General features: G+C 44.7%; 2 protein-coding genes across 3 annotated transcripts in view; both read right to left on the reverse strand.

Annotated features, from left to right (window-relative positions):
* Positions 1–11,672, reverse strand: part of cacna1fa (calcium channel, voltage-dependent, L type, alpha 1F subunit a) — a 59,196-nt gene extending 47,524 nt beyond the window's left edge. The window contains exons 1-4 of the mRNA XM_061904097.1: positions 11,478–11,672; positions 11,198–11,393; positions 5,262–5,451; positions 5,076–5,181 (exon numbers count right to left, since the gene is read on the reverse strand). Of these exons, the coding sequence (XP_061760081.1) occupies positions 5,076–5,181; positions 5,262–5,451; positions 11,198–11,216 (315 nt within the window). The 5' untranslated portion in view covers positions 11,217–11,393; positions 11,478–11,672. The remainder of the gene's footprint in view (positions 1–5,075; positions 5,182–5,261; positions 5,452–11,197; positions 11,394–11,477) is intronic.
* Positions 11,673–11,824: 152 nt separating this feature from the next.
* Positions 11,825–17,833, reverse strand: timm17b (translocase of inner mitochondrial membrane 17 homolog B (yeast)). Of its 2 annotated transcripts, XM_061904099.1 has the most exons (6): positions 17,762–17,833; positions 16,798–16,897; positions 16,656–16,719; positions 16,447–16,575; positions 16,214–16,324; positions 11,825–15,759 (listed from the first exon to the last, which is right to left on the reverse strand). In XM_061904099.1, the coding sequence occupies exons 1-6, from the start codon at positions 17,800–17,802 to the stop codon at positions 15,677–15,679; spliced, it is 528 nt and encodes a 175-aa protein (XP_061760083.1). In that variant the 5' UTR covers positions 17,803–17,833; the 3' UTR covers positions 11,825–15,676. The 2 variants fall into 2 exon arrangements, with proteins under 2 accessions (XP_061760083.1, XP_061760082.1); XM_061904098.1 differs by having other exon boundaries at positions 16,656–16,897.
* Between the last annotated feature and the right edge of the window lie 181 nt (positions 17,834–18,014).

The raw sequence follows: 18,014 nt of genomic DNA on the forward strand, positions 1-18,014 counted from the left end.
TGAAAACACTATTATCTGTTCAAACAATCAAAAATGTTGCAATGTTTAAAGTTCACACACACACAAAAAAAGACCGTGGATGTTAAAAGAGGTATTTTCTATCGTAAATTGTACTACATGACAGCTAGACTACAGACAAATGCTGTGACTCATGTTTAATTAGTATAATCAGTTCAAAACTACACAACCTCCTATTAAACAGTGTAAGTATTGTTTATATAAAAGGAGTACAATATTGCGGTAGTTTGCAATAAAGCTACAAAATATACCTACAAATGGTCACTATTTATTGAAATTGTCCTTCGATATAAAGTTTGCATGGTTTAAAAAAAATGATGTAATTTACAGTGGGATTGAGGATATTATTCTGAGTGCACTCCTTTGTCTACATTGATGATGAGCATCAAACAAGCATGTTTTAAAAAAGGCCTTTAAAAATGCCTGCTCGGGAATCAACATTATCATTATAGTTTACTGGCTGCTGGTATAATATGAGGACGGATATTAGTGTATGAAATATTGTATGTGTTGTATCAATTGTTTTATGTATTTATGTAATGTACAAGGTACTTGTACTCCTCTCTGAGCTGCAACCTTATCGTGGTAGAGGAGTTTGCGTGTCCCAATGATCCTAGGAGCTATGTTGTCCGGGGGCATAAAGCCCCCTGGTAGGGTCTCCCAAGGCAAACAGGTTCTAGGTGAGGGATCAGACAAAGAGCAGCTCGAAGACCTTTATGAAGATGAAAAACCATGGACCCAGATTTCCCTCGCCCGGACGCGGGTCACCGGGGCCCCCCTCTGGAGCCAGGCCCGGAGGTGGGGCACGATGGCGAGCGCCTGGTGGCCGGGCCTGTTCCCATGGGGCCCGGCCGGGCACAGCCCGAAGAGGCAACGTGGGACACCCCTCCAATGGGCTCACCACCCATAGCAGGGGCCATAGAGGTCGGGTGCATTGTGAGCTGGGCGACAGCCGAAGGCAGGGCACTTGGCGGTCCGATCCTCGGCTACAGAAGCTAGCTCTTGGGACGTGGAACGTCACGTCACTGGGGGGGAAAGAGCCTGAGCTAGTGCGCGAAGTCGAGAAATTCCGGCTGGATATAGTCGGACTCACTTCGACGCACAGCAAGGGCTCTGGAACCACTTCTCTCGAGAGGGATTGGACCCTCTTCCACTCTGGCGTTGCCGGCAGTGAGAGGCGACGGGCTGGGGTGGCAATTCTTGTTTCCCCCTGGCTCAAAGCCTGTACGTTGGAGTTCAACCCGGTGGACGAAAGGGTAGCCTCCCTCCGCCTTCGGGTGGGGGGACGGGTCCTGACTGTTGTTTGTGCTTATGCACCAAACAGCAGTTCAGAGTACCCACCCTTTTTGGGAACACTCGAGGGAGTACTGGAAAGTGCTCCCCCGGGTGATTCCCTTGTCCTACTGGGAGACTTCAACGCTCACGTTGGCAACGACAGTGAAACCTGGAGAGGCGTGATTGGGAAGAATGGCCGCCCGGATCTGAACCCGAGTGGTGTTTTGTTATTGGACTTTTGTGCTCGTCACAGTTTGTCGATAACAAACACCATGTTCAAACATAAGGGTGTCCATATGTGCACTTGGCACCAGGGCACCCTAGGCCGCAGTTCCATGATCGACTTTGTAGTTGTGTCATCGGATTTGCGGCCTCATGTTTTGGACACTCGGGCGAAGAGAGGGGCGGAGCTTTCTACCGATCACCACCTGGTGGTGAGTTGGCTGCGATGGTGGGGGAGGATGCCGGACAGACCTGGGAGGCCCAAACGCATTGTGAGGGTCTGCTGGGAACGTCTGGCAGAGTCTCCTGTCAGACAAAGTTTCAATTCCCACCTCCGGAAGAACTTTGAACATGTCACGAGGGAGGTGCTGGACATTGAGTCCGAGTGGACCATGTTCCGCACCTCTATTGTCGAGGCGGCAGATCGGAGCTGTGGCCGCAAGGTAGTTGGTGCCTGTCGGGGCGGCAATCCTAAAACCCCTTGGTGGACACCAGCGGTGAGGGATGCCGTCAAGCTGAAGAAGGAGTCCTATCGGGTCCTTTTGGCTCATAGGACTCCGGAGGCAGTGGACAGGTACCGACAGGGCAAGCGGTGTGCAGCTTCAGCGGTCGCGGAGGCAAAAACTCGGACATGGGAAGAGTTCGGGGAAGCCATGGAAAACGACTTCCGGACGGCTTCGAAGCGATTCTGGACCACCGTCCGCCGCCTCAGGAAGGGGAAGCAGTGCACTATCAACACCGTCTATGGTGCGGATGGTGTTCTGCTGACCTCGACTGCGGATGTTGTGGATAGGTGGAAGGAATACTTCGAAGACCTCCTCAATCCCACCAACACGTCTTCCTATGAGGAAGCAGTGCCTGGGGAATCTGTGGTGGACTCTCCTATTTCTGGGGCTGAGGTCGCTGAGGTAGTTAAAAAGCTCCTCGGTGGAAAGGCCCCAGGGGTGGATAAGACCCGCCCGGAGTTCCTTAAGGCTCTGGATGCTGTGGGGCTGTCTTGGTTGACAAGACTTTGCAGCATCGCGTGGACATCGGGGGCGGTACCTCTGGATTGGCAGACCGGGGTGGTGGTTCCTCTCTTTAAGAAGGGGGACCGGAGGGTGTGTTCCAACTATCGTGGGATCACACTCCTCAGCCTTCCCGGTAAGGTTTATTCAGGTGTACTGGAGAGGAGGCTAGTCGAACCTCAGATTCAGGAGGAACAGTGTGGTTTTCGTCCTGGTCGTGGAACTGTGGACCAGCTCTATACTCTCGGCAGGGTTCTTGAGGGTGCATGGGAGTTTGCCCAACCAGTCTACATGTGCTTTGTGGACTTGGAGAAGGCATTCGACCGTGTCCCTCGGGAAGTCCTGTGGGGAGTGCTCAGAGAGTATGGGGTATCGGACTGTCTTATTGTGGCGGTCCGTTCCCTGTACGATCAGTGCCAGAGCTTGGTTCGCATTGCCGGCAGTAAGTCGAACACATTTCCAGTGAGGGTTGGACTCCGCCAAGGCTGTCCTTTGTCACCCATTCTGTTCATAACTTTTATGGACAGAATTTCTAGGCGCAGTCAAGGCGTTGAGGGGTTCCGGTTTGGTAACCGCAGGATTAGGTCTCTGCTTTTTGCAGATGATGTGGTCCTGATGGCTTCATCTGACCGGGATCTTCAGCTCTCGCTGGATCGGTTCGCAGCCGAGTGTGAAGCGACCGGAATGAGAATCAGCACCTCCAAGTCCGAGTCCATGGTTCTCGCCCGGAAAAGGGTGGAGTGCCATCTCCGGGTTGGGGAGGAGACCCTGCCCCAAGTGGAGGAGTTCAAGTACCTAGGAGTCTTGTTCACGAGTGAGGGAAGAGTGGATCGTGAGATCGACAGGCGGATCGGTGCGGCGTCTTCAGTAATGCGGACGTTGTACCGATCCGTTGTGGTGAAGAAGGAGCTGAGCCGGAAGGCAAAGCTCTCAATTTACCGGTCGATCTACGTTCCCATCCTCACCTATGGTCATGAGCTTTGGGTCATGACCGAAAGGATAAGATCACGGGTACAAGCGGCCGAAATGAGTTTCCCCCGCCGTGTGGCGGGGCTCTCCCTTAGAGATAGGGTGAGAAGCTCTGCCATCCGGGAGGGACTCAAAGTAAAGCCGCTGCTCCTCCACATCGAGAGGAGCCAGATGAGGTGGTTCGGGCATCTGGTCAGGATGCCACCCGAACGCCTCCCCAGGGAGGTGTTTAGGGCACGTCCAACCGGTAGGAGGCCACGGGGAAGACCCAGGACACGTTGGGAAGACTATGTCTTCCGGCTGGCCTGGGAACGCCTCGGGATCCCCCGGGAAGAGCTAGACGAAGTGGCTGGGGAGAGGGAAGTCTGGGTTTCCCTGCTTAGGCTGTTGCCCCCGCGACCCGACCTCGGATAAGCGGAAGATGATGATGATGATGACAAGGTACTTGTGTTGCAGTGGGTGTCTATAATAGTACCTTTTCGTACTTTAATCTTGGAATTGTAAATTTTATCTGTCTACTATGTTTTGAGTGTGTCTTAATTTTAACATCAATTTGCCAAGAGACTTAAAATGGAAATTAGCCATTGACTATAATCTCACATATTTACATGTCAAAATTTCATTAATATGTTTTGTCCCCTTTTAAATAAAATAAATACAAATCACAAGAGGTGTATGCAGATTGTGTAGAATAAAACCAGAGTTTAAATAACATATCAAATGTGATGTTTGTCACACATTTGGATTTGTTATTTTTTAAATAAGTAGTTCAGTGTCTTCGTTATTTTTCTTACCATTACAGAAAAAAGTGCTACCACACTGACATTTATCAACTATAGGAGGTTATAAAGAAAGTTGCGCACCCCTGGCAAAATACAACGTTTGGAAGTAAAAAATAAATGGGACCATGGTAAAAGATTAATGAATTTGCTTATGCTAATTCACAGGTGAACTGGAGCGTATCCCAGCTGACTTCAGGTACAGTAGCTGGGGGATTCATATAGCCCCATTCCTGGGTGAGAGGAAGGTGGGAGGTTAAGGATTTTGTAATGCAGTCTGCTGAAAATGATGAAAAGCGCCACTCTATGTAGAAACTGACGCTGTGGTCAAAGTCCAAATTGCCCGGCAGCACCAAATACATTTAATAAAGTCAAATACAAACAAGACAACAAGAGAAGTATCGTATACTTCTCTTTTGTAAAGTAAATCTGAACAGCCGATATGGGCATCTACATCAACTATATGATTTGCCTGAGAAGCTGGACAGGACAAAAAAAAAAAACAAAAACAGTTGTAATTGCCACAAAACACATTTAAAGATATTCATCACTCTACTGCTGTCTGAAGGCAAAAGTGGACATTGCACCCCCACCCCTTCCCAATTTGTTAAGTTTCATGTGTCAGGTAAACCGTGACAAATAGGGCCATGTGAACCCTTTTTCTACTGGAGGCAGGGCTCCGCTCTGCACTCGTAGACAGTCAATCATAGCAAGACATATAAAGACAAACAAGCATTTACACGTGGATTAATGTGAATCTCCAATTAGTCTAACATGAATGTTTTGGGACTGGAGGAGAACTCACCAGTTTGTGATTAGTAGCATTGGAGTCATCGTCAGGGTATGGCTTGGTGACTCCCATGGCCACACAGTTGGCAAAGATGGCAAGAAGAATGAAGATATCAAAGGGCGTAAATGTGATGATTAAGGTCTCATCGATATAAATATTGTTATGACATGTTTGTGTGGTGATAGTTCATTGAAAGGATATTTCCACTCCACTAGGGCCAGAGCTGCCATGCGTATGGGGTTGCTGAGGGTGAGGCAACAGAGGGCACGAGGAGCTCTGAGGGCAGACTTGTTGGCCTGCATAGCCTTCTTGGCCCCCCCTCCTCTTTTTCTGGCTGAGCCAGTTGACCCCAAGGTGTCGGATTTTCCTCCATCGTCCCCTGGAGGGGCATCTGCCAGGGATAAAAAAAAACAAAACAGGGTCAATTTATTAAGGTTAAATGCCTAAGAAGTAGAGTCCAATTAATGGTTTTATTAGGGCTGTCACATCTAACGAGTTAACACATGCGATTAATCACAATAAATTATTGCATTAGTCATGTACAGTACAGCATTGATTCTCAAACTGTGGTACGGGCTTACTTTAGTGGTACACCAAATAATCACTTGATTAAATCACAGTGTTTTGTTTTCCTATATTCAAATGCAGTGTTACTTTTCAAACTCTGTGTAATGTTACAGTGGCAAAAAATATGAAAAACTAAAAATACTACTAAAACCTCTGCCTTGGCTTTAATAATGACTGAGGCCTACTATGCTAATGTATTAAAATGTTGGTCATCATGGTGGTGCTTTGAGAGCCAAGTGTTTTCTAAGGTGTTGCTTGGTGAAAAAAATTTGAGAACCACTGTTGTCGGAATTAAAACAGATTAATCGCCTGATTTATTTTGAGTATGCTGCAGTGATCAGATCAGTGCAAAGATGAGTGAGGAAAATGACTGTTGTGCTCTGTGGCACAATTTACTTTAAAGCAGGATTTTTGATAATACTGTTACCAAGTTCAGAGGAAATAACCCTAATAAAATATAAAACAATGCGTATAACATTCTGACACTAAAACTGCATATTGGGTGTTTTTTACGTTAATTTAAAAAAATGCAAATATGCAATAAAGTACCCATGATTGTCACACGCACGAGGTGTGGCGAAATTATTCCCTGCATTTGACCCATCACCGGTGGCCGCACCCAGGGATCATTTTTGGTGATTTAACCCCCAATTCGAACCCTTGATGCTGAGTGTCAAGCAGTGAGGTATCGGGTACCATTTTTATAGTATTTGGTATGACTCAACCGGGGTTTGAACTCCTGACCTATCAATCTCAGGGCGGACACTCTAACCTCTAGGCCACTGAGCAAGTAACGGTGATTAATCGTGATTAATGACTATTCCACTCTTTTTCATACAGTTAATTTATTTAAATGCATTGATTCATGGATGGATTATTCATATCTCAAAAATTCTGCAATTAAGCAGCACATAAACAATACTGTAAATATTTAATACAGTATTTGAAATGTGTGAAAATACCCTGTATGTTGGATATAATGCAACGATGAGTGTCATGAAACTAGTGACTTAAGTCAGAGCAAACTTTCTTCAGACATAACCTTTTGGGAATAATGTAGCTGTGGCCGCAGACTGCATGCACTGTAAACAAGTGACCAGGATTTTACAGCACTTAACAGTATTCTTTCACAGTAAAATATTGTAATCAAAATGTACTGTAACATTAAAATCACTGCAAAAAATACCCTTATATTTTACAGGAACTACAGTTTATTACCACAGTAATATCTTACAACAAATTACTGTAAATTCAAACTTTTGTCTCTTAAGGGGTTCCGTAGGCTATAATGCATGCTTGTACAGTTGGTGGCATTATGTTAAAGGGTGATTAGTTACAGTAACAACAAAATTACAATTGTGAACTTACAGCATGTAGTTGTAATTATATTGTAATGAACTATAAAACACAACTGTGAAGTTACAGCATTCAGTTGCAACTTTATTTCAATTAACAGTAAAATCATGGTTATGGTTTAGTTATGTTTCAAATGTGTACAGTTACAATCTGAAACTTCTATTAAGTTACATATTCTCATTTCTCTTTACATGTCTGAAAAGGTGTAGGAAGAAGCAAAGCTTATTTAACCCTACCCTTTTTGCCATTGTTCACTTTCTGTTGTCATTTTGTAACATAATTTACATAAATTAATTGTAAATACGACCGTTATTTGTATATATAGTTGAGTCAGTTACAATTCATAGAATGAGATGAATAATATCTTATTTTCAATAAAATTAAAGGTGTTTTTCAAAATGTTTTGTCTTTTACTTTAACACTTTTGAACCACCTTTTAACACTGATCATATTACAACATTGTTTGACTTATTTGCTTAATCCATACAATAATTGAATTCCACATATACAAACCCCGTTTCCATATGAGTTGGGAAATTGTGTTAGATGTAAATATAAACTGAATACAATGATTTGCAAATCATTTTCAACCCATATTCAATTGAATGCACTACAAAGATAAGATATTTGATGTTCAAACTCATAAACTTAATTTTTTTTGCAAATAATAATTAACTTAGAATTTCATGGCTGCCACACATGCCAAAGTAGTTGGGAAAGGGTATGTTCACCACTGTGTTACATCACCTTTTCTTTTAACAACACTCAATTAACGTTTGGGAACTGAGGACACTAATTGTTGAAGCATTGAAAGTGGAATTCTTTCCCATTCTTGTTTTATGTAGAGCTTCAGTCGTTCAACAGTCTGGGGTCTCCGCTGTTGTATTTTACGCTTCATATTGCGCCACACATTTTCGATGGGAGACAGGTCTGGACTGCAGGCGGGCAAGGAAAGTACCCGCACTCTTTTACTACGAAGCCATGCTGTTGTAACACGTTGTTTGGCATTTTCTTGCTGAAATAAACAGGAGCGTCCATGATAACGTTGCTTGGATGACAACATATGTTGCTCCAAAACTTGTGTGGACCATTCAGCATTAATGGTGCCTTCACAGATGTGTAAGTTACCCATGCATTGGGCACTAATACACCCCCATTCCATCACAGATGCTGGCTTTCGAACTTTACGCCTATAACAATCCGGATGGTTATTTTCTTCTTTGTTCCAGAGGACACCACGTCCACAGTTTCCATATATAATTTGAAATGTGGACTCGTCAGACCACAGAACACTTTTCCACTTTGCATCAGTCCATCATAGATGATCTCGGGCCCAGATAAACCGGCGGTGTTTCTGGGTATTGTTGATAAATGGGTTTTGCTTTGCATAGTAGAATTTTAACTTGCACTTACAGATGTAGCGACCAACTGTAGTTACTGACAGTGGTTTTATGAAGTGTTATTGAGCACATGTGGTGATATCCTTTACACACTGATGTCGGTTTTTGATGCAGTACCACCTGAGGGATCAAAGGTCTGTAATATCATCGCTTACGTGCAGTGTTATCTAGATACTCTGAACCTTTTGATGATTTTACAGACCGTAGATGGTAAAATCCTTAAATTCCTTGCAATAGCTCGTTGAGAAATGTTGTTCTAAAACTGTTCAACAATTTTCTTACAAATTGGTGGCCCTCGCCCCATCCTTGTTTGTGAATTACTTAGCATTTCATGGAAGCTGCTTTTATACCCAATCGTGGCACCCACCTGTTCCCAATTAGCCTGCACACCTGTGGGATGTTCCCTATAAGTGTTTGATGAGCATTCTTCAACTTTATCAGTATTTATTGACACCTTTCCCAGCTTCTTTGTTACGTTTTGCTGGCATCAAATTCTAAAGTTAATGATTATTTGCAAACAAAAAAATGTTTATCAGTTTGAACATCAAATATGTTGTCTTTGTAGCATGTTCAACTGAATATGGGTTGAAAAGGATTTGCAAATCATTGTATTCCGTTTATATTTACATCTAACACAATTTCCCAACTCAAATGGAAACGGGGTTTGTACTAAAGGTTTTAACTGTTGGATGAGCATACAAAAGTTTTAGGTTAGAAATTTCTCTAAAGATACATTTTTCCACTTTAGGTGAGATGAATTGTTGTGCAATTCTGGGAAGCAGGTTATAGTTTACCTACAGCTAAAAAAATAATCACAGACAGTAATTTACTGTAAATGTTAATGTGAAAGTAATGCAATTTGTAGCGAGTAAATTGCTGTGAATATACAACAAATTTTTTTACAGTGTGGCTTTCAGTCCTGCACCCTAAAAAATGTTGGGTTAAAAAATAACCCAATTCTAACCCAATTGCTGGTTCATAAAAGGACAAACCCCTTATTTGAGTTATTTGACCTTAACATTTTGGGTTGATTTCTTTCAACTCAACTTTTGCCTTGAATTATTTAACCAAAAAGTTGAGTTATGATAACATAATATTGGGTTATTCCCAACCAAACTATTTGGTTGAATTATTTAACTCAAAATGTAGTTTGATTCATAACCCAAATATTGGGTTGAATTTATTTAACACATAAAATGAGTTATGCTCACTACAATGTTGGGTTATTCGCAATCAAGACTATATAAGTGGTGTGGACGCTTTCCTTCTTTGTGGGGACATTGATGATTTTCATCCATCCATCCATTTTCTACCGCTTGGGGTCGCGGCGGGAGCTGCAGCCTATCTCAGCTCCAATCGGGCGGAAGGCGGGGTACACCCTGGACAAGTCGCCACCTCATCGCAGGGCCAACACAGATAGACAGACAACATTCACACTCACATTCACACACTAGGGCCAATTTAGTGTTGCCAATCAACTTATCCCCAGGTGCATGTCTTTGGAGGTGGGAGGAAGCCGGAGTACCCGGAGGGAACCCACGCATTCACGGGGAGGACATGCAAACTCCACACAGAAAGATCCGGAGCCAGTGATTGAACCAAGGACTACTCAGGACCTTCGTATTGTGAGGCAGACGCACTAACCCCTCTTCCACCGTGAAGCCCTGATGCTTGTCATGTCATGTACAAATGTACTTTGTGGATGCCGTCTATGCTCCACACGCTGTAAGTCTTTGCTGTAATCCAGCATTCTGTTTTTGTATACTTTGTAGCCAGTTCTGTGTTAGTTCCGTTTTGAATAGCCATGCCTAAGGTTCAATGCCTTTTCTTAGCGGCACTCGCCTTTTGTTTATTTTTGGTTTAAGAATTAGATACCTTTTAAGCTGTACGCTGCCTCCCACTGTCGTGTGCATATTGTGATAACGACACATGTTCCCGACATCTACAAAGCAATTAGCTACCAGCTGTCACCTACTGATATTGAGGAGAATAACATAGTTACTCTGCTGAGCTCTAGACAGCACCGACACTCAACAACGGCACATTGTTTGCGGATTATAATTACTGGTTTGTAAAATATGTTTTTAACCTCAAATAGGTGAAACTACATAATCTACCACGGCACACCAGTGGTTGAAAAACACTGTCTTAAGGGGTTCCGTAGACTATGATACACGCTTGTACAGTTGGTGGCATTATGTTAAACTGCGAGTAATTACAGTATCAACAAAATAATATAAAATAAAATAAAATTTTCTTTAAGAAAAAAAAAATCACCTTTATTATATAAACATGCGTTACTCAATCAAAAACAACCAAAAAATGGTTCATAGTTTTGAAAACCCGGACATTTAGTTAAAATAATACACTTACAACCCAAAAAATGGATTGCTCTTCATAAAAATAACTCCAAAAATTTAACCCAACACTCGCAACTCATGAATTGGGTTATCAAAAATAACCCAGCATTTTTTTTAGTGTGTAGCCCTCCTATAGTACTTAAGACCAGATGTGACCTAGTTTTTAAGAGGGACCAACATGGCAGCAAGTCGGCTCAGCTAACTACACCTGTTAACAAGGCCCTGCACATACAGTAAGCATGCAAGAACAATTTTCTGTAATAAAAAACATAAAATTATCATGAGCGGATGAGACTTGGGTACAGATGCTACATATGCCATAACACTCACTGTATATCTATATATATTACATTTTAAATAGTTCCTTACAGTATATTGTGTGCATATTGCCTTTGCATGCACATAGTACAATTCAACTTTGACCTAGATAAGACTTTTATTTAGAAAGTATTACCTTTTTTCACCCCTTCCATGTCTGCAGTTCAACGCCACAAGAATTTGCTCAAAAAAGCCACCATCAATTCCTCTGGTTGTGTGTGATGTCTAAAAGAAGACAGAAAGGTACAACTTTGTGAGGGCGACCGAGGTCCGTCTGTCTGCAGCCTCTTGTTGCATCCCCGCACGCAGATGCAGGTGCATCTTCTCGACACCTGCATAGAGAAATCCAATTAAAGGCTGATTTCCTTTGATTTGAAGGGAGTCTGCGAGAAAAGTGTATTTGCTTTTATCCGTACTGGCCTGGCACTTTAGGTGAGGTATCAGCGTGTGTCCTCCATACCCGCAGTGGTCAACCGTTGGGATTAAAAGGAGTTGAGCCGTTTAGCGGGATGACATTGGAAATCTTCCGAGGAGGTAAAGCCGGCGAGCAGGAACCTGTTGGTCTACTTTTGTTTTGCACAATCACGTCAAAAATATAAAACAAAAAGTAGTCCCAAGTTGAGGACTGATTTTCATATTTTGCAATCTTATTGGGGTGCTAAAACAGTAGTTGGTGCAGTACCCTTATGAAAAGACAGAGGGTGCCTTTTCACTATTTATCCTCACCAGAGTTGCTTTGGAGAAGGACAAGAAAATAACACCATTTTTAAAAATAACTTTTTATTTCTTTATTTATTGCAGCCACTTCTATAAATATATACAACAATGTAATAAACATCATTCAATACATCAAACATATGCCCATGTTGCTAAAACACCTTTAGGAGAAAACATTTTCTTAAAGTGCTTTTGTGTCTGATGGCTATTGCTTCAATTAAAGTAATTACAGTGATACATACACAAACAGGTCAAATTTGCAATATTTACTCCTCTGTTGTAGAAAGCAATGCAAATTTTATAAGTTAATACTCCATCCATCCATCCATCTTCTTCCGCTTATCCGAGGTCGGGTCGCGGGGGCAACAGCCTAAGCAGGGAAACCCAGACTTCCCTCTCCCCAGCCACTTCGTCTAGCTCTTCTCGGGGGATCCCGAGGCGTTCCCAGGCCAGCCGGGAGACATAGTCTTCCCAACGTGTCCTGGGTCTTCCCCGTGGCCTCCTACCGGTTGGACGTGCCCTAAACACCTCACTAGGGAGGCGTTCGGGTGGCATCCTGACCAGATGCCCAAACCACCGCATCTGGCTCCTCTCGATGTGAAGGAGCAGCGGCTTTACTTTGAGTTCCTCCCGGATGGCAGAGCTTCTCACCCTATCTCTAAGGGAGAGCCCCGCCACACAGCGGAGGAAACTCATTTCGGCCGCTTGTACCCGTGATCTTATCCTTTCGGTCATGACCCAAAGCTCATGACCATAGGTGAGGATGGGAACGTAGATCGACCGGTAAATTGAGAGCTTTGCCTTCCGGCTCAGCTCCTTCTTCACCACAACGGATCGGTACAACGTCCGCATTACTGAAGACGCCGCACTGATCCGCTTGTTGATCTCACGATCCACTCTTCCCCCACTCGTGAACAAGACTCCTAGGTACTTGAACTCCTCCACTTGGGGCAGGGTCTCCTCCCCAACCCGGAGATGGCATTCCACCCTTTTCCGGGCGAGAACCATGGACTCGGACTTGGAGGTGCTGATTCTCATTCCGGTCGCTTCACACTCGGCTGCGAACCGATCCAGTGAGAGCTGAAGATCCCGGTCAGATGAAGCCATCAGGACCACATCATCTGCAAAAAGCAGAGACCTAATCCTGCGGTCACCAAACCGGAACCCCTCAACGCCCTGACTGCGCCTACAAATTCTGTCCATAAAAGTTATGAACAGAATCGGTGACAAAGGACAGCCTTGGCAGACTCCAACCCTCACTGGAAACGTGTTCGACTTACTGCAATGCGGAACAAGCTCTGGCACTGATCGTACAGGGAGCGGACCGCCACAATAAGACAGTCCGATACCCCATACTCTCTGAGCACTCCCCACAGGACTTCCCGAGGGACACGGTCGAATGCCTTCTCCAAGTCCACAAAGCACACGTAGACTGGTTGGGCAAACTCCCATGCACCCTCAAGAACCCTGCCGAGAGTATAGAGCTGGTCCACAGTTCCACGACCAGGACGAAAACCACACTGTTCCTCCTGAATCTGAGGTTCGACTCCAGTACACCTGAATAAACCTTACCGGGAAGGCTGAGGAGTGTGATCCCACGATAGTTGGAACACACCCTCCGGTCCCCCTTCTTAAAGAGAGGAACCACCACCCCGGTCTGCCAATCCAGAGGTACCGCCCCCGATGTCCACGCGATGCTGCAGAGTCTTGTCAACCAAGAGAGCCCCACAGCATCCAGAGCCTTAAGGAACTCCGGGCGGGCCTCATCCACCCCTGGGGCCTTGCCACCGAGGAGCTTTTTAACTACCTCAGCGACCTCAGCCCCAGAAATAGGATAGTCCACCACAGATTCCCCAGGCACTGCTTCCTCATAGGAAGACGTGTTGGTGGGATTGAGGAGGTCTTCGAAGTATTCCTTCCACCTATCCACAACATCCGCAGTTGAGGTCAGCAGAACACCATCCGCACCATACACGGTGTTGATAGTGCACTGCTTCCCCTTCCTGAGGCGGCGGACGGTGGTCCAGAATCGCTTCGAAGCCGTCCGGAAGTCGTTTTCCATGGCTTCCCCGAACTCCTCCCATGTCCGAGTTTTTGCCTCAGCGACCGCTGAAGCTGCACACCGCTTGGCCCGTCGGTACCTGTCCACTGCCTCCGGAGTCCTATGAGCCAAAAGGACCCGATAGGACTCCTTCTTCAGCTTGACGGCATCCCTCACCGCTGGTGTCCACCAAGGGGTTTTAGGATTGCCGCCCCGACAAGCACCAACTACCTTGCGGCCACAGCTCCGATCAGCCGCCTCGACAATAGAGGTGCGGAACATGGTCCACTCGGACTCAATGTCCAGCACCTCCCTTGTGACATGTTCAAAGTTCTTCCGGAGGTGGGAATTGAAACTTTCTCTGACAGGAGACTCTGCCAGACGTTCCCAGCAGACCCTCACAATGCGTTTGGGTCTCCCAGGTCTGTCCGGCATCCTCCCCCACCATCGCAGCCAACTCACCACCAGGTGGTGATCGGTAGAAAGCTTCGCCCCTCTCTTCACCCGAGTGTCCAAAACATAAGGCCGCAAGTCCGATGACACAACTACAAAGTCGATCATGGAACTGCGGCCTAGGGTGTCCTGGTGCAAAGTGCACATATGGACACCCTTATGTCTGAACATGGTATTTGTTATGGACAAACTGTGACGAGCACAAAAGTCCAATAACAAAACACCACTCGGGTTCAGATCCGGGCGGCCATTCTTCCCAATCACGCCTCTTCAGGTTTCACTGTCGTTGCCAACGTGAGCGTTGAAGTCCCCCAGTAGGACAAGGGAATCACCCGGGGGAGCACTTTCCAGTACTCCCTCGAGTGCTCCCAAAAAGGGTGGGTACTCTAAACTGCTGTTTGGTGCATAAGCACAAACAACAGTCAGGACCCGTCCCCCCACCCGAAGGCGGAGGGAGGCTACCTTTTCGTTTACCAGGTTGAACTCCAACGTGCAGGCTTTGAGCCGGGGGCTACAAGAATTGCCACCCCAGCCCGTCGCCTCTCACTGCCAGCAACGCCAGAGTGGAAGAGGGTCCAGTCCCTCTCGAGAGAAGTGGTTCCAAAGCCCTTGCTGTGCGTCGAAGTGAGTCCGACTATATCCAGCCGGAACTTCTCAACTTGGCGCACTAGCTCAGGCTCTTTCCCCCCCAGTGAGGTGACATTCCACGTCCCAAGAGCTAGCTTCTGTAGCCGAGGATCGGACCGCCAAGTGCCCTGCCTTCGGCTGCCGCCCAGCTCACATTGCACCCGACCTCTATGGCCCCTGCTATGGGTGGTGAGCCCATTGGAGGGGTGACCCACGTTGCCTCTTCGGGCCGGGCCCCATGGGAACAGGCCCGGCCACCAGGCGCTCGCCATCGTGCCCCACCTCTTGGCCTGGCTCCAGAGGGAGGCCCTGGTAACCCGCGTCCGGGCGAGGGAAATCTGGGTCCATGTTTTTTCTTCTTCATAATGTTAATACTATCGCTTTAAAATGGTAAACATTTGATAACATAATAAAATGTATCAGCAGCAAGATAACTAGCAACTTTTGACATCGAGGGAGAAACAGTTCCTCTGAAACCCATCAGAAAAGCGGATAAGAACATTTCTTATAATTTGTAACTGAATGGATATACAGTTTATGTATGTGTCAACGCTGATAATTTATATAAAACCAATCCAGTCACGGAAAAATATTTGATATTTGGTTTATACAATTCACAGTAAGTTTTTTTAACCTAAAGTTTATACATAGTGTGACGATTTGACACCAAAGTAAAATATAATTTTCTCCATCTCATCATTGTCGGTACCTGCTGCTAAGTCTAAGTGCTTCCCTGCTGGACTTAAGTCGTCATGTCAACAGCTATCCTCTGTTGCTCTATTGAAACTGACCCTTGGGTGCCGACTGATGACCGTCCTGCTTTGGAGGTAATTGACTGGGATCTTCTGCAAAAGGATTAGCTGAAGAGGAGAAAAAAGAAGATATGACCGTGTCGTGCAGGCTTCCGGTTTCAAGCAGATATTTGGCAAAGTCTTAAAAAAAATTCTACTGCAAATGTACTTGTAGGACATACAGTTAAATGAAGTACAAAATAAGATGTAGCTACCTTAATTTTTTTTGTGAATATATAAACACCAAGTTGCAAGTGTGGATGAAGAGTCAGTCACTACAATCATTTTTTTTCACCCATAAAGGTCATCATACTCTTGCGTCATCTTCGGTAAAGCTATAGTTAGTCTGAGTCAGCTTGTATCATGGTTACATAGATACAGCCTAAAATAAATGTGATTTTATTGTGTGAACTTGCACATCCTTTTGGTTTGTAGCTTCATTCTGAGAGGGGAAGCTGGATATGATTGTCACAAATGAGACCATTACACACTTGACAATGTGTGTGTCTTTTGCAAAACTCACGGTTCTGAAACTGTTGTGCTGTGTATCTTGTTAGGAGGATCCCAAAACCTTCAATTAGGGCTAGCAAAACTCCCCCCATCATGGCAGAGCCCAACATGGTCAATGGCCCACCTGGACGGAAACAGAAAAGCCCTTGAATTTGATTAACTTACCCAAGATGGTCATGCAAGCAGCGCTTATAGAGTGCTTTGGAAAGGTCTACTTGGCTGTGACCTATCAGAGTTTTTTCTCACTGCGTGCAGCCAGTATGGCTCCTGTCATAGCACCACTACTTATAGAGTTCCAGGGATCCTCTTTTCCTCGGAGACGAACTAAACCACAGTCAATTGTGGAGAAGAGACCTCCCCATACTGCGAAGCTTCCTGCAACATAAATTAAAGGGGGACGATGCATAATCAATACACTCGACACCGTAGTCTAGTAGCAGGTAAGACTTGCTCACCTCCAATCTGCGGCGCTCTAATCCTCACTGCGTTTGCACTACCCTTCAGCCGATGTGCAGCTCCCTGAAATATTAAAGTATTGCTATACTTGACATAAACAAATACAGAGTCAAAGGAGAAAGTTTTGGGAGATGCACTTACAGCTGGGGCATTTCGGAAGCCCTTGACAGCCTGGAACACTCCTCCTCCAATTGCACCCATGGTGAAAGCACCTCCACAGTCATCCACTATCCTCCAGGGGCTTTTAACAAATATGATCAACATTCGACAACAGGATAATAACATTATAATGATCTGCAACAATAAATATTGAGGACTGACATTGATAGTTTTAAAATTAGATTTATGCTGTTCCTCCGGTATCAATACCAGCACTCTGAAACCAATAAAGAATCTTAAAAACGAATAAGTAACAAACAACCCATACATTCCCTAAAAGTGCAAACTGTAAAGAACTATTTACTAATGGTAGCGTAAAATTGCTGCTCCCAAGCTCTGGAACGACCTACCTCTGAGTGTTAGACAAGCCTCCTCTCTTCCTGTTTTTAAGTCTCTCTTAAAAACATACCTTTATTCCTTGGCTTTTAACACTGAGTGATATCCATCCTGCAATGGCGCCCCATTATACACCTGCTGTGAACCTGTTTTTATGTTTTATTTATTTATTGTTTATCACGTTCTGTTTGTGTTGTGTTGTGTTGTTTGCTAGGTCATTGTAATATCTTTTAACCTGCCCATCGTACAGCACTTTGGCTACCCCTGTGGTAAAATTTGAATGTGCTTTATAAATAAAGTTGATTTGATTTGATTTCAATTAAAGGTAAAACTGATTAGGTTAATTAGAATAACTGATCGATAGACAGATACCAAATCACCGAAATAACATTGAAGAATTGAATGTTAGCAAAGTAGTTACGTGAACGCTCACTGATTACAGAGACTAGAGTGAGAGAGCCTTTCATTTTACTATCTACTAACCAACTGAGCAAACCAGCCGACTGACTGTGCTTGGAGTTAATTATTTACTATCTCCGACAAGACTCGACAGGTAGCAAGGGGCTGAATTGTTTTAATTAAATAAAACAACATTTTAAAGAAATCTCACCAAGGTTCACGCGCATATTCCTCCATGTTTGTTGTGGTCATTGGATGTGTGACGTCATTGTCATTATCTTTCCTTTCTGCATTCTTCGACTGAGTTGAGAGGCAGTTTTGTTGCACGCCACATTAGAGACGCCATCTAGCGACCTGGAGTTAAATCAAGCGAAGTCGCTTTAAACAATATTATTTTTAAAAAATAGTGCTTTGTTTGCTCATTTATATTTATTCAGTTAACAACATCATTATTGTATCCCTTG

Source organism: Nerophis ophidion, linkage group LG06 (assembly GCF_033978795.1).
Source record: "Nerophis ophidion isolate RoL-2023_Sa linkage group LG06, RoL_Noph_v1.0, whole genome shotgun sequence".
Taxonomy (NCBI): domain Eukaryota; kingdom Metazoa; phylum Chordata; class Actinopteri; order Syngnathiformes; family Syngnathidae; genus Nerophis; species Nerophis ophidion.